This window comes from Vigna unguiculata, chromosome 3 (assembly GCF_004118075.2).
Source record: "Vigna unguiculata cultivar IT97K-499-35 chromosome 3, ASM411807v1, whole genome shotgun sequence".
NCBI lineage: Eukaryota > Viridiplantae > Streptophyta > Magnoliopsida > Fabales > Fabaceae > Vigna > Vigna unguiculata.
Window position 1 is genome coordinate 668,744 of NC_040281.1, and position 15,985 is coordinate 684,728.

The 15,985-nt window shown below is 33.3% G+C and overlaps 1 protein-coding gene and 1 pseudogene across 2 annotated transcripts; both read left to right on the plus strand.

Moving 5' to 3' along the window:
- The first annotated feature begins 93 nt into the window (after positions 1-93).
- On the plus strand, positions 94-7,153 carry LOC114178833 (TMV resistance protein N-like). 2 transcript variants are annotated; one of them, XR_003603389.1, is made up of 7 exons: positions 94-815; positions 923-2,003; positions 2,111-2,410; positions 2,813-4,891; positions 5,175-5,218; positions 6,813-6,912; positions 7,056-7,153. XR_003603389.1 is itself a non-coding variant. In XM_028064946.1 (5 exons), the coding sequence occupies exons 1-4, from the start codon at positions 325-327 to the stop codon at positions 4,856-4,858; spliced, it is 3,918 nt and encodes a 1,305-aa protein (XP_027920747.1). In that variant the 5' UTR covers positions 94-324; the 3' UTR covers positions 4,859-4,891; positions 5,175-5,293. The 2 variants fall into 2 exon arrangements, 1 of the variants encoding a protein (XP_027920747.1); XM_028064946.1 differs by lacking the exons at positions 6,813-6,912; positions 7,056-7,153 and having other exon boundaries at positions 5,175-5,293.
- LOC114178832 lies at positions 6,925-14,181 on the plus strand (annotated as a pseudogene).
- Positions 14,182-15,985: the final 1,804 nt, after the last annotated feature.

Genomic DNA, 15,985 nt, shown 5'->3' on the forward strand with positions numbered 1-15,985 from the left:
ATGAAAAACTATTTAAAATAAATAATAACTATTCTTAAATCTTTTTATACTTATAAGAATATAAAATTTAATAATACTTATATCAATGTTTTTCTTTTGCCTAGTTGTTGTAGTGGAAGACTCATGCTTTATTTATATTCGATTGACTGGTGTCTGGCCAGAACACAACTCCAACAGATATTTTGAGAAAACTGAATGGCTTTTCCAAAAGTTGAGTTGCTTTTCATTATGTGGTAGAAATGGTAGAATATATATTTTCGTTTCACATTCATTATATACAAAGAGGGCCTAAGAGTTGCAGAGAAGGAGAAAAAGTTGATTCCAATGGCAGAGAGTTCTTCATCATTCGCTGTGTCCACCTCTCCCACTAGGCATGATGTGTTTCTGAGCTTCAGAGGGGAAGACACGCGTGACAACTTCATTAGTCACCTTTATGCAGCGCTGAAGAGGAAGAACATTGAAACATACATTGATTACAGACTACAGAGGGGCGAAGAAATTTCACCTGCACTGGAAACTGCCATAGAAGAATCAAAGATTTATGTCATTATTTTCTCTGAAAACTATGCATCTTCCACTTGGTGTTTGAATGAGCTCACTAAGATACTGGACTGCAAGAAGAGATATGGAAGATATGTGATACCCGTTTTCTACAAGGTGGATCCATCAACTATTAGGAAGCAGAAAGAGAGATACAAAGAAGCATTCGAAGAGCATGAACATCGGTTTAAGGAGGACATGGAGAAAGTGCAAGGATGGAAGGATGCTCTAACCGAAGCTGCTGGACTCTCAGGCTGGGATTCAAAAGTCACCAGGTCATTATATTTCTTACAACCACTTCTCAGATAATCATTGACCCTGAATTTTTCTTTACTTTAGTTTTTGCATGAAACCAATACTTTATTTTCTAAATCATTTCCAGGCCAGAATATACACTTGTTGAAGAAATTGTGAAAGATATTTTGAGAAAACTGATCAATCGTTGTTCCATTAGTTATGATCAAGGAATCATCGGCATTGAAAAACATATTGAAGCAATTCGGTGTTTGTTGCATCTTGAGTCACCGTATCTTCGGATTATAGGAATTTGTGGCATGGGAGGAATAGGAAAAACTACAATCTCTGAGCAAATATATCACACATTGGCGGTGCACTTTGATTCCAGAAGCCTTGTTTTAGACGTTCAAGAAAAACTACAAAGAGATGGAATAGACAGTATCAGAATAAAATATATGTCTGAGCTTCTAAATGAAGCACCATCCCCTCTTTTATTATACTACAAGGAAAGGCTTAAACGGACAAGGGTTCTCCTCATTCTTGATGATGTTACTGATTCAGCTCAACTTGAAAAATTACTACGAGGGTGTGATAGTTTTGGGCAGGGCAGTAGAATCATTATGACCGGTAGAAACAAACAAGTGCTTAAAAATGTTGGAGCTGATGATGTCTACGAACTTAAGGGGTTGAATTTTCATGATTCTCTAAAACTTTTTAGTTTACATGCTTTTAAACAAAATTCTTTACGAGAAATCACTTACATGGACTTGTCAGTAAAGGTGTTGAGATATGCAAAAGGGATTCCGTTAGCTCTTCAGATTTTGGGCTCATTGCTTTATGACAAACCAAGAGAAGCATGGGAAAGTCAGTTGCAAAAGTTGGAAAGGTGTCAGGATCTTAAAATTTTCAATGTATTAAAATTGAGTTATGATGAGCTTGATGAGGAGCAGAAGAATATATTTCTTGACATAGCTTGCTTTTATAGAGGACATGAGGAGACTGTGGTAGCAGAAACACTAGATGACTGTGGTTTCTCTTCTAAGATTGAAATGGATGTTCTCAAAGATAGGTGCCTAATATCTGTCTTGGATGGTAGAATTGTGATGCATGATCTAATACAAGAAATGGGTCAAGAGATTGTTCGCAAAGAGTGTCCTCAGCATCCTGGTAAACGTAGTCGATTGTTGAAGGTTGAGGAGATTAGTGAGGTTTTAAGAAATAACAAGGTATTTCTTTACGATAAATTGATGAGTTGTTATTAAACATCTTGCAATGCAACATTTCATATTCAGTTTTGTTTTTTCTTTTTCTAATTACATTGATTTACTTTCAGGGGTCCGAAGCACTACAGAGTATAGTAGCAGATATGAGAAAAATGGAAGAAGTTGAAGTACATGCACAATGTTTCGAAATGATTAAGAATCTTAGGATGCTTATGCTCTATTATTCTAGGTTTAGAAATGAATCAAATGTGTTTCGTGAATCATCTCTCATAATTCTGCCAGAGACTTTAAAGATTCTTTATTGGACCGGTTTCCCTCAAAGATCTTTGCCACCGAACTTTTGTCCCCAAAATCTAGTGAGACTCGAAATGATAGGCAGCCATCTGGAACAACTATGGGAAGGAGATCAGGTTTTTCAAGTTATCTATGTTCTTTGTGTTTTACACTTTTAAACATGTTTTCATTGGCAATTCCTTGATGCCTTCTCCATTATTCATTTTGATATTTCTTTATTCATATGTCGTAAGAATCATACTTAGCATGTTTCTAAAGATAATTATAAATCCATACATTACTAAAAACATATACATAATATAACATATCGATACTCTAAGTTCTCAAAATTATTTATGTATAAATATAGTCTAAAGTATTTTTGATGCTTAAGTGACATCATCCCATAATCAATATTTCACCAAGAAAAGTAAGATGTTAATTATAATTTTAAAATCTTGTAAAATCATATATAAAATTGGCTTAATACTTTATTTTAGTTTTTCTTTGTTACCTGATTCATTTACCTTTTGTGCCAGTATTTACCGAAGTTGAAAAGGCTCAACCTGAGTGGTTCTCTGAAACTCACTAGAATACCAGACCTTTCTCTGTCACCAAATATTGAAGAAATAATTCTCAGTAGCTGTGAGAAGTTGATTAATGTTCATTCTTCCAAATTACTCAGCAGGCTCACTTGTTTATGTTTAGATAATTGTTATGATCTGAAGTGTGTAACTGTTCCCAGCAATATTCTATCCACATCACCAGGATTGATTCTTCTTTCCCATTGTCACGAGCTTGAAATTTTTAAAACAGTTGAAACTCAATTATGCGATTTACCGTCATTATCATCAAGCCGTCTAAGATGCAATTGTGCTTTGTATGGTAAGGCACTTCGCTCAAGACTCCATCACAGTGAAATTTTCTCAATTACTTTTGACAGATATAAGGAAGAAGAAGTGGCTAATAATGACATATGCTTACAATGCGATGGAGTGTCGAGGAAACTCACAGAAGGTGTGCCCTTAGACTTTCAAAGTCTCAAGAAGCTCTGTTGCTTAGATCTCTCAGGCTGTTCTTCCCTTAAAATCTTTCCATTTAACCTTTCTGAGATGAAATTTCTAAGGCAACTTTGTCTCCGTCGTTGCTCAAAATTGGAAAATTTCCCCGAGATTCAGGACACGATGGAAGATCTAACGGTGCTCATCTTAGACAGAACAGCCATACAGGCACTACCTTCGTCCTTGTGGCGTTTGGTAGGGCTTCAAGAACTGAGTTTGTGCACGTGCAGGAATCTTGAGATTATTCCATCTTCCATTGGAAGCCTCACCAGACTATGCAAGTTAGACCTTTCCTACTGTGATTCACTTCAAACTTTTCCAAGCACCATTTTCAAATTGAAGTTGAGGAAACTTGATTTGTGTTGTTGCTTTAAGTTCAGGACCTTCCCAGAGATCACGGAGTCGGCACAAACTTTTGCTCACATTAACTTAACAAATACGGCTGTTAAAGAACTCCCTTCCTCATTTGGCAATTTGGCTAATCTTCGATCCCTGCAACTCAACCGGTGCACTAATCTCGAGTCACTTCCAAACTCCATTGTTAATCTAAAACATCTCTGTAAACTTGATTGTTCGGGGTGTGCCAAATTAACAGAAATCCCAACACACATTGGTCTTCTGTCGTCATTAATGGAACTGTCACTGAGTGTGACCGGAATCGTGAACCTTCCCAAGAGCATTGTTCATCTTTCGAGCTTGAAATCACTTGATTTAACTGGCTGCAAAAATCTTGAATGCATCCCACAGATTCCACCATTTCTAAAACAACTGGTGGCATTGGATTGCCCATCCATTAGACAAGTGATGTCAAATTCTCTTGCTCGAAACATCTCAAATTCCAAAGAGAGTGTCTTCAAATTTTACTTGACCAATGCTCAACAACTGGATTCAGGTGCTCGTGCTAACATTGAGGAGGATGCAAGGCTTATGATGACAGACGATGCCTATAAGTCTGCGTGCTTCTGTTTTCCAGGGAGTGAAGTTCCTAATTGGTTCCCTTTTCGCAGCGAGGGAGCTTCAGTGACTATAAATGAGGATTTAAGTTTCTGCAGCGATGACAGGCTCATTGGTTTCGCTTTGTGTGTGGTTTTTGGAGTGTTAGATACCAATGATATTGAAGGTAGACGTGGTTCTTTTGGTTACAACCTAAAATTTGAATCTGATGATGATGGCACGCAGATTATTCCAAATAACGATGTGTTAAAGAACTATTTCGAATGGAATTATGAAGACAAAGTCGTTGATAAAGATCGCACATTCATGTGGAAATTTAAGTTGGAGTCCCTAAGGAGGAGTGGCATGAGGCTTAGGCTCTGTGATGCTCGCAGCTTCACTTTTGAGATCAGTCGGAATGATTATGACTTTGAGCAACCAGATTACGAATCAGTTGTGGGAGAGTTCAAATCAGTTCTCACGATAAAAGAATGCGGCATTTGTCCTCTTTATAGCAACGGAAGTAATGTTTCACAGTCTTCAAGGACATATAGGAAGAGGCAGAAGGCCGAAAGCTACCTAGTCAGCTAGTCTCTTGCTCTTCTGCTAATTAGTCTTTCCTTGGTGAGTGTCTAAACTGGTTTATCACCTTAATTACATGTTTCAAAACGTTAAAATTTTATTATAATTTCTCATTTTTAATTTGTTTTGTTTTATTTAAATTTTCATTGGCGTTTTACGGGTGGGACATTCAACAAGATTGCTAAATTATTGTTGGATATATAGGTTGATGTTTCTGTGTCCACACAAGTTTGATTCTTTATTGTCCCATAGTTGCATTATCTTGAAACTCTTCGTATATCTGTTTGTTTAACTTCTTTAGCATATATTTGGCTTGCATTTGCAGTGAAGGCATTATGAAATCCTGAGGAGCTACTGCATTTTGAAAAGGTAAATGGTAAATCCTTTTGATACTTTTCTCCATTACGGAGACTCGTATTCTCAGTTTTACGACATGGTACCTGTTTATCCCAATTAATAATACTAATTGAATATCATATCATTGAATTAGGTTTGTGCATGGTGACAAACCTCAGTTTTCTGTTTTTTCTGATACATAGCGCTGAGCCATCTGTGTTTTCGCTCAAGCGTTTGGTTGTTATTGTTAGCTCGCTAATAATTTTTTTTCTTAAACGATTTTTACTTTTCAGTTTTGGATCTTTTTGTTCTCATTTCTCTACTTTCAAATTCAATTTATCAGAATCCTTTCTTTATTGCCTTCCAGCCAGTTTTCTCTCTCCTTATTTTTTCTGCACTTTTGCAGCTCCTCAATGGAGAATGTAAACATTGAAAAAACTTTTTCTAACCTTTTCATATACCATGTTGTTGTTACATGGAGCTGTAAAATCATTTTTTTTTACTTGGCTAACGTGGAAGAGTGACGATGAGAAGTTATTTGTTGTTGATCTTTTATTCGCTTTGAGGCACCTTATTTCATTTGAGTGGTGACTTATAAAAGCTGCAGGCATGGTTAATTCTTTATATTTGTACTTTGACAGTAAAGTCGAAGACAGTTTACTTGAACTTATAAGTATCTTATTGATTTCAAAGTTAAATTATCTCTTTCCTTATTCGTGGAATTTCATTAGTCTTGAAGAGGCTTTGTAATTTTCTGATTCCTGAAAGCATAAAACCATTCTCGCATATTTTATATATATATAAAAGATCTTTTTGGCACGCTACAAAATATTTAATAATAAAGCTATTGAAATGTATTATTCTTTTAAGAAACTGTGATTTAAAAATAGAATCTCAATTAAATTTCTTTGTGAGAAAATAAATCATATAAAAGTGGTAAATAAATACCCTTGTCTGCTGGAGATTTTTTTTTTTTAATTTTACTTATGTTTTACAAGGAGAAAGTTTAATTTACTTAATAATTTTAAAAAATTACCAATTTATAAAGAGTCTTATTTTATCTTACACCGTACCAATATGATAAAATTTAGTATGAATTTAGTTAAGTTAGTGTAGTGGTTAATAACCACTTAAAGATGCTAATTTGAAAAAGATGACATAGTTTGAATATTTGTGAAAGTGAATAATAATAATTATCATTATTGTTATTGTAATGATGATGTATAATAGTATAAAATTTAATAAAAATATTTAGTCTTATAACTATTTTTTATATTAATCTTCTCTACAACTTTTATATAATTTCTAATAATATTTTTTATTTTAATAATGATTATAATATGTAGTTTTTAATAGTATTTTATTTAATAATTATTATATTCTGTAATTTTTAATAGTAATTTTTATTAAAAACGTAATTTTTAATTACACTTTTTTTTAATGATTACTATAATATGTAAATTTTAAAAAAAAAAGAACAAAACCCGATACTGTAACATTGGGACATATGTCCCTAAGATTCCACGGGTATTAAATGATATAAATTTAGAGTCCATAATAATTCTGTAAATTGTTGAGCCTTAATTGACTCAATATCTTAGTTAATGCTTAATTTTATGTTGACTAGGTGGCTGACCAGAACAAGCAGCTCCCACAGATATTTTGAGGAAATTGAATAGCTTCTCCAAAAGTTGGTGTGCTTTTTATTATGTGTCAGAGCAACAATGGTACAAATATGTATTTTCGTTTCTAATTGATTGTATACAAATTCTTAGAATCCAAGAGCTTGAGAGTTGCAGAGAAAGGAGAGAAAATTGATTCCAATGTCAGGAAGTTCTTCATCATTCGCCGTGTCTACTTCTCTAACCAGGTACGATGTGTTTCTCAACTTCAGAGGAGAAGACACGCGTGACAACTTCATTAGTCACCTTAATGGAGAGCTGGAGAGGAAGCACGTTGAAGCATACATTGATTACAGACTGCTCAGGGGCGAAGAAATTTCGCCTGCACTGGAAACTGCAATAGAAGAATCAAAGATCTATGTCCTGGTTTTCTCCCAAAACTATGCATCTTCGACGTGGTGCTTGAATGAACTCACTAAGATATTGGATTGCAAGAAGAGATACGGAAGGGATGTGATACCAGTTTTCTACAAGGTGGATCCATCAACTGTGAGGAAGCAGGAAGAGAGATACAAAGAAGCATTCGAAGAGCATGAAGTGCAGTTTAAGGAGGAGATGGAGAAAGTGCAAGGATGGAAGGATGCTCTAACAGAAGCTGCTGGACTCTCCGGCTGGGATTCAAACGTTATCAGGTCATTATATTTTGTTACAAGCACTTATGCAGGATCTCTTTTCATTTACTAAAGTTGTGTTGATCTAACCATAGATCTAAGTCTTTTTTTTTTTTTTTCCATTTCCCGTAGTCGTTCATGGATATGCTCTCTAAGGGTGATTATGGATCAGATTTTTGAAAATCCAATCTAAATTTAATTCAAATCCAGAAAATTGGATCAGATTTTAGATATAGATCTACTTTGGTTGTAAAACCAGTTTGAATTTTCCTAAAATCCAAATCCACATATTTAGATTAAATTCTAAATCTAGATTCAAATATTTGGATAGAGTTTTAAATCCAAATCCGTTTCTAAAACCATATTTTTACTGAAAATTCTCATGTCATACCATTACTTAAATTTCAACTGAAGCAAATTGTTATTTTTAGAGTCACTTAATTCAAGTAAAGTAAAAGATGCAAAGATTATACCTAAATAAAGAATCTCAAAAATCAATTCCAACTATGAATATTATACCAACAAAATTAAAAATAAAAAGTATATGCTCTAATAGTGAAAGATTTTTACACTTCTAGAATAACTACTTTAAAAATAATACAAAACATGATTTTTTTATTAGTTGACAGTGTAAATTTTTACATTGACAATGCATGCCTATTAAGTCCTAATTTTTAATAATTGGTATATGAAAAAAGTGAACTTAAATTAACACAGCAAAATCCATGGCATATCCCTGGAACAGACACGTAGATGTTTTTTCTTGAACATAATTTCAGGAGTTTACATAGGCATAATTCATGAAAAAATCAACACAACTGCAACAATTTGGTTGTTAAATGATGTGGTTCAGATTTGAGTGGATTCTAGTCTGATCCAAATAATAAGTTTAGACTATCCAAAGTTTAAAATCCATAAAAGTAAAACAGAAAATCTGCTTTGAAAGATTAAGAAATATGAGTCCAAACTCAAATCTAGATTTTAGAAAATAGTTTTTTAGTGGATTAGTTCAGATCAAAACTAGATTGGATTAGACAAACGAGATAGTATAAAAAGTCACTAATAGTTAGTGTAGAATTTATTGTGACCTTGATTTGCAATATATAAACCAACCAAACTAACATGAGAAGAAAACGCGTACAATTACGTTGGACTTTTTAATTTATTTATTTTTATCTAGAACTTAAAACTTGAATCCATAGATGAATTTATTCAATGATGTTCACTCTTCTTGACTCTGAACTTTCTTTTAGTTTAGTTTAGTTTTTGTGATTGAATACTTGTCTATATCATCTCCCCAGGCTAGAAAAAACACTTGTTGAAGGGATTGTGGAAGATATTTTGAGAAAATTGAATCGTTATGACATCCGTTACGATCAAGGAATTATCGGCATTGAAAAACATATTGAAGGAATTCGGTCCTTGTTGCATCTTAAGTCACCGGATATTCGGGTCATAGGAATTTGTGGCATGGGAGGAATAGGAAAAAGTACAATTTCTGAGCAATTATATCACACATTGGCAGTGCACTTTGATTCCCGCAGCCTTGTTTTAGACGTTCAAGAAAAAATAGAAAGAGATGGAACAAGTAGTATCATAACAAAATATCAGTCTGAGCTTCTAAAGGAAACACCATCCCCTCATTTATCATTTTTGAATAAAAGGCTCAAACGGACAAAGGTCCTTCTCATTCTTGATGATATGATCGATTGTGGTGTACTTAACGCAGTAATGAGAGTACGTGATAGCTTTGGGCAGGGTAGTAGAATCATTATGACAAGTAGAGACAGACAAGTGCTTAAGAATGCTGGAGCTGATGATATCTACGAACTTAAGAAGTTGAATTTTTATGATTCTCTAAAACTTTTTAATTTACATGCTTTTAAACAAAATTCTTCAGACGAAAGTACTTACATGGACCTATCAATAAAGGTGTTGAGATATGCAAAAGGAATTCCGTTAGTTCTCCGACTTTTGGGCTCATTGCTTTATGGCAGAAAAAGAGAAGCATGGGAAAGTCAATTGCAAAAGTTGAAAAAGTGCCAAGATCTTAAAATTTTTAATGTACTAAAATTAAGTTATGATGGGCTTGACGAGGAGCAGAAGAATATATTTCTTGACATAGCTTGCTTCTACAGAGGACACAACGAGAGTATGGTAGTAGAAATACTAGATGATTGTGGTTTCTCTTCTTTGATTGGAATGAATATTCTCAAAGATAGGTGCCTAATATCTATCTTGGATGGTAGAATTGTGATGCACAATCTAATACAAGAAATGGGTCAAGAGATTGTTCGTAAAGAGTGTCCTCAGCATCCTGCAAAACACAGCCGATTGTTCAAGGCTGACGAAATTCATGAGATTTTAAGAAATAACAAGGTATGTTCTATTGTTACTCAATTGAAAGAGTCACATGGATTTATTGTTATGATAAATTGATAACAACATTTATGTTTCGTTTTTTTTTTTTCTAATTGCATTGATACTTTCAGGGGTCAGATGCAATACAATGTATATTACAAGATGTAGACGAAATGAAAGAAGTTAAAGTACATGCAAAAGCTTTCAAAATGATGAACAATCTTAGGATGCTTATGCTTTATTCTTATTCTTGGTCTTCGCATTCAAATGTGTTTCTTGAATCATCTCTAGGAAGTCTGCCAGACACTTTAAAGATTCTTTATTGGGTTGGTTTCCAACAAAAATCTTTGCCACCGAAATTTTGCCCACAAAATTTAGTGAGACTCGAAATGCCATGCTGCCATCTTGAACAACTTTGGGAAGGAGATCAGGTTTTTCAACTTCTCACTACTCCATTCTTTAATTGTTGTGATCATATCATTTGATGCGTAGAATATCTTTTCTTTCGTAATGAGTACTATATTTAATACTTCAATTTATTCTATGATACCATCTTAGAATACGTAATATATATTGTATGTAAACAATGTTAGTAACATGTCATTCTCATTTAGACTTTTACAGTATATTTTTATGAGAAAGAAGGAGAGAGATGTGAGAAGATAAATAAAGATAAATAGTTGATACATGCATAATATAAAGTATTTCTTCATTGTCATCTATTATAAATTAATATCATTTTAAGTTTAAGTTCAAATTATTATGATGTCATTTTAGGTAGGGAACAAAAAATATGTTAAATTTTGTGAATTTTTATAATAACTATCCAATTTATAGCCACCGTAATTTTCTTTAAAATTGGTATTTATGTAAAATAAAAACTCAATAGATAATTTAACTAAGTTTATCGAAGAAAAATAGCTAAAATTGGCTGAAAACTTTATTTTAACTTCTCTTTGTTAACCGATTCATTTGCTTTTTGTGGCAGAATTTACCAAACTTGAGAAGGCTCAACCTGAGTTGTTCTCTCAACCTGACCAGAATACCAGACCTTTCTCTCTCACCAAATATTGAAGAAATAATTCTCAGTTATTGTCCAAAGTTGATTGAAGTTCACTCTTCGATATTACTGAGCAAGCTCAGTTGTTTACGTTTAGATAGATGTAATGATCTGAAGAGTGTAACTGTTCCCAACAACATTCTATCGAGATCACCAGGACTGATTCTTCTTCCCGAGTGTGGCAAGCTTGAAATGTTTTCAAGCAGTCAACACGGATTCCCTCAACGTGGAAATTCCTCAAGTTTCCCTCTTTCGAAACTACAGTTACGCAAACCTAGAGATTTCCCAATATCCCATCCCAAGAGACCGGAGTACCAACTTGGAACTTTCTCAAGTTTCGCTCGTGGAGTTTTCCCAATATCCCCTCCTCAGAAACCTAAGTATCAACTTGGACCTTTCCCAAGATCCTCTATTAGGGATGCTCTGCCTGAATTTGATACAGACTTACAATCGAATGTGTCTTATCTATGTGATGACTCTTCCACAAGAAAATCCCCTCCCAGTGAAATTTTCTCAATTATTTTTGTAAGATATCAGGAAGAAGAAGTGACTAATGATAATATCTACGTATATGACGAAAGGCCGATACAACTCACAGGAGGTGTGCCCTTAAACTTTCGAAGTCTCAAGAATCTCTGTTTAATAGATCTCTCAAACTGTTCTTCCCTTACAATACTTCCATTTGACCTTTCTGAGATGAAATTCCTAAAGCATCTTTATCTAGGTGGTTGCTCAAAATTGGAAACTTTCCCCGAGATTGAGGAAACGATGGAAGATTTAGCTGTTCTCGTCTTAGACAACACAGCCATACAGGCACTACCTTCATCCTTATGGCGTTTGGTAGGGCTTCAAGAACTGAGTTTGCGAAGTTGCTCGAATCTTGAGATTATTCCATCTTTCATTGGAAGCCTCACCAGACTATGCAAGTTAGACCTTGCCTACTGTGAATCACTGCAAACTTTTCCAAGCAGTATTTTTAAATTGAAGTTGAAGAAACTTGATTTGTGTGGCTGCTTAAGGCTGACGACCTTCCCAGAGATCACAGAGCCAACACAAACTTTTGCTCACATTAACTTATCTGAAACGCTTATCAAAGAACTGCCTTCTTCATTTGGCAATTTGGTGAAGCTTCGATCCCTGCAGCTCAACAAATGCACCGATCTCGAGTCACTTCCAGACTCCATTGTTAATCTCTTCGATCTCCGTAAACTTGATTGTTCGGGGTGTGCCTAATTAACAGAACTCCCAACTCACATAGGTCGGTTGACTTCATTAATGGAACTGTCACTGAGTGAGACCGAAATCGTGAATCTTCCTGAGAGCATGGCTCATCTTTCAAGCTTGGAATCGCTTGATTTAAGCGATTGCAAAAAGCTTGAATGCATCTAACACATTCCACCGTTTCTAAAACAACTCGTGGCATTAGATTGCCCATCCATTAGAAGAGTGATGTCAAATTCTCTTGTTCGAAACCTCTCAAACTCCAAAGAGGGTTTCTTCGGATTTCATTTCACCAATGCTCAACAACTGCATTCAGGTGCTCGTGCTAACATTGAAGAGGATGCAAGGCTTAGGATGACCGACGAGGCATGTATGTCTGTGTGCTTCTGTTTTCCAGGGAGTGCAGTTCCTCATTGGTTCCCTTTTCGCAGCGAGGGACGTTCAGTGACTATAAATGAAGATTTAAGTTTCTGCAGCGATGGTAAGCTCATTGGTTTTGCTTTGTGTGTGGTTTTTGGAGTGTTAAATACCAATGACATTGAAGGTAGACGCGGTTCTTTTGGTTACAACCTAAAATTTAGATCTGATGATGATGTCACACGGGTAATTCCAAATAATGATGTGTTACACAACTATTTCGAATGGAATTATAGAGACAGACTCCTTGATCAAGATCACACATTCATGTGGAAATTTAACTTGAATTCCCTATGGGCACATCTTTGGCTCCATCGTGCTCGCAGCTTGAGTTTTGAGATCAGTCCGTACGAGTTTGACTTTCGGTGGCCAAATTACAAGTCAGTTGTGGGAGAGTTCAAATCAGTTGTGACAATAAAAGAATGCGGAATATGCCCTCTTTATAGAAGCGGAAGCAATGTTGCAGTCTTCCAGGGAAAAAAAGGAAGATAGGAAGAGGAAGTCCGAAAGCTACCTAATCGGCTAGTTTCTTGTTCTTCTGGTAATTGGTCTTTCCTTGGTGATTGTCTGAATTGGCTTATCACCAATACTTCTAAATTACGAGTTTCAAAACGTTGAAATTTTATTATGAATTTTTCATTTTTAACCTTTCTTTTTGTTTTATTTAAATTTTCAATGGATTTTAGGGGTGGGTTCATTCAACAAGATTTCTAAGTTATTGGTGTATATTGTTTGATGTTTCTATATCGACATAAATTGGGTTCATTCAACTGAGAGTGTTAAAATCAGTTCGTTACAATAAAAGAATGCGGCCTATGCCCTCTTTATAGCGGCGGAAGCAATGTTGCACAGTCTTCAAGAGAAGATAGGAAGGAGGAGGCCCGCTAGTTTCTTGTTATTCTGGTAATTGGTCTTCCGCAATTGAGTGTCTTGTTTATCACCAATACTTCTTAATTTCAGGTTTCAAAACGTTAAAATTTTATTATGAATTTCTCATTTCAATGGCGTTTTACGGGTGGGTTCATTCAACATGATGTTTTAGTTGTTGTTGGATATAGTTTGATGTTTCTGTTTCGACACAAGTTTCGTTGCTCTGTTGTCCTCTGAAACTCTTCATATATCGATTTCATTAACTTGTTTAGCATATTTGGCTTGCATTTGCACAGAAGGCCATATGAAATCCCGAGGAGCTACTGCATTTGAAAGGGTAATAGGTGATAGGTTATATTTTTTCATATATGGTTATGATTATAGATATGGGCATGGTTATGACATGGTCATTGAGAGATTGTGGTTCCATATGGTTATATGACATTAGTCTTACACATATAAGATCTTAGACACCACTTTTACACCAAAACCTTAAGACAATGTTGTTATGGGTCTTTATTCTTATATAGTGTTTAACTTTGTCTTTTCTATCCAATGTGGGACTTTTTGACTCACACTTGGACTATTCCCAACAATAGGAGCCTTGTATTCCCAGCTTATGTCATTGCTAATTCACTATCATATCAAATCATATCATTGTATTAGGATGGAGATGTAAAACCAGAAAATACTTGTTGGTCTTGGTTTGTTCACTATGAGGCACTTGTTTCATTTGAGTGGTGACTTATAAAAGCGTTTGGTTGTTATTGTTAACTCGCTAAGCATTCTTTTTTTTATGTAAACTATTTTTTTTTTGTTTTGGATTTTTTGTTCTCGTTCTCTGCTTTCAATGTATCATAATCCTTTTTTATTGTCTTCTAGATAGTTTTCTATATGTTTTTCTCTTCAAATATTAAATCATTTTAGTTGATTACAAAAAATTGTCCACAAGAATATTCTTTAACAAATTAAGTTTGCAAGCGAGAACATTTTAGTCTGTTAAATCTTCAATTTAGTTTATTGAAATCACTTAAACATTATTTTAGAGAATAAAGCAAACTTTTAACCAAAATACAAAAGCTCTTAAAGAGAGAGAATAAATGGTGCAAAAAATTCACAGGATGATAAGCAAAATATTTAGAGGTTTAGAAGAATAAGAGCTCTCAAGTTATTAATCTTCTCACTCTAAAAAAGTAATCTCGAGTCTTTTGGACAGCATGATTGCGTTCAATATTTTTTTCCTTTATAAACTTTAGACCAATTATGTTGGTCCAAACAGGATGGTGAATTCTTCGGTAAATCAAGAAAGATATAAATATTTAAAAATTTAAAAGAAAGATATAAATATTTAAAAATTTAAGGGTTAAATATGACTTTATTTGCTTAATAAAAATTATAATCAGTCGTCTTTCAAAATTTAATTCAATTTAGTTATCTGACTTTAAAAATATATAGATTTAATCTTTTTTAATAAAATTTTGTTAAGTTTATTAGATGTTCACATGCATGGTAGTAATTGAGTTGTCTATATCATTTGACCCATTTTTGCTTCAATATTAACTTAAAAATATATTTAAAACGTCAAATAAATTTAATAAAATAAGATTAAAATGACTAAATTTACACGTTTATAAAGATGAGAACTAAATTAGTCTACAATTTTAAAAATAGATTAATTTTAATTTTCATTAAAAAATAAGGGGTCACAAAAATATTTAACCCAAAATTTAATTTAAAATATTGCCTTCAAATTTAATTATTTGAAATTGTACAAATTATGTTGTTTACAATCAAACATAAGATACTTTGTTTGTTTTACAACTCTTAAAAAAACATTAACAATCTAATATTCATCACAACATAACCTTCCAAAAGTGATCGCATACAAATTGTTTAAGTTATAAAAATTTAAAATTTCATACAATTTTATAACATATATAATTTTATATTGGGTTAAATATATTTTTGGTCTTTTAATCATCAGTGAAAATTGGAATTAGTCTACCTTCGAAACTTTTAACCCAATTTAATTCCTTAACTTCAAAGATACGTGGATTTAGTTTTTTTTTTACCAAATTTTGTTAATTTTATTTGACATTTCAAATGGGTTTATGATAGTCTCTTAGCTAACATTGAAATGAAAATGTATCAAACGCTGTAAACAACTCAAATGCTATTATGAAACACATTTGAAATGTCAAATAACCTTAATAAAAATTAGTTATAATGATTAAATTCACACATTCCTAAAGTTGATGAACTAAATTTGACTAAAATTTAAAACTAATTTCAATTTTTACTGAAACTTAAGGACAAAAACATATTCAACTCTTTTATATTTATATACCATGATTTTATATCATCTATAATAATTCTATATAATTTATATATTAAATATTTTTTTGTAAAATATTTAATTTAATATAATATTATAACTTTGTATAACTTTGTGTAAAAATATAAAATTTTATAATAATATAAATATGAGAATATAAATACAACATTATCAATCATCAATCAATATTATATAAAACAAAATTTATGAGATCCAAGAATTTGTCTGGTGATTAATGAAAAT

What these genes read in the sequence shown, in the direction of transcription:
- LOC114178833 (XM_028064946.1), top strand. Translation starts at nt 325, where the DNA reads ATGGCAGAGAGTTCTTCATCATTCGCTGTGTCCACCTCTCCCACTAGG. An exon ending in TGGGATTCAAAAGTCACCAG is followed by an intron (nt 816 to 922) that starts GTCATTATATTT and finishes AATCATTTCCAG; the next exon opens with GCCAGAATATACACTTGTTG. An exon ending in AACTATGGGAAGGAGATCAG is followed by an intron (nt 2,411 to 2,812) that starts GTTTTTCAAGTT and finishes CTTTTGTGCCAG; the next exon opens with TATTTACCGAAGTTGAAAAG.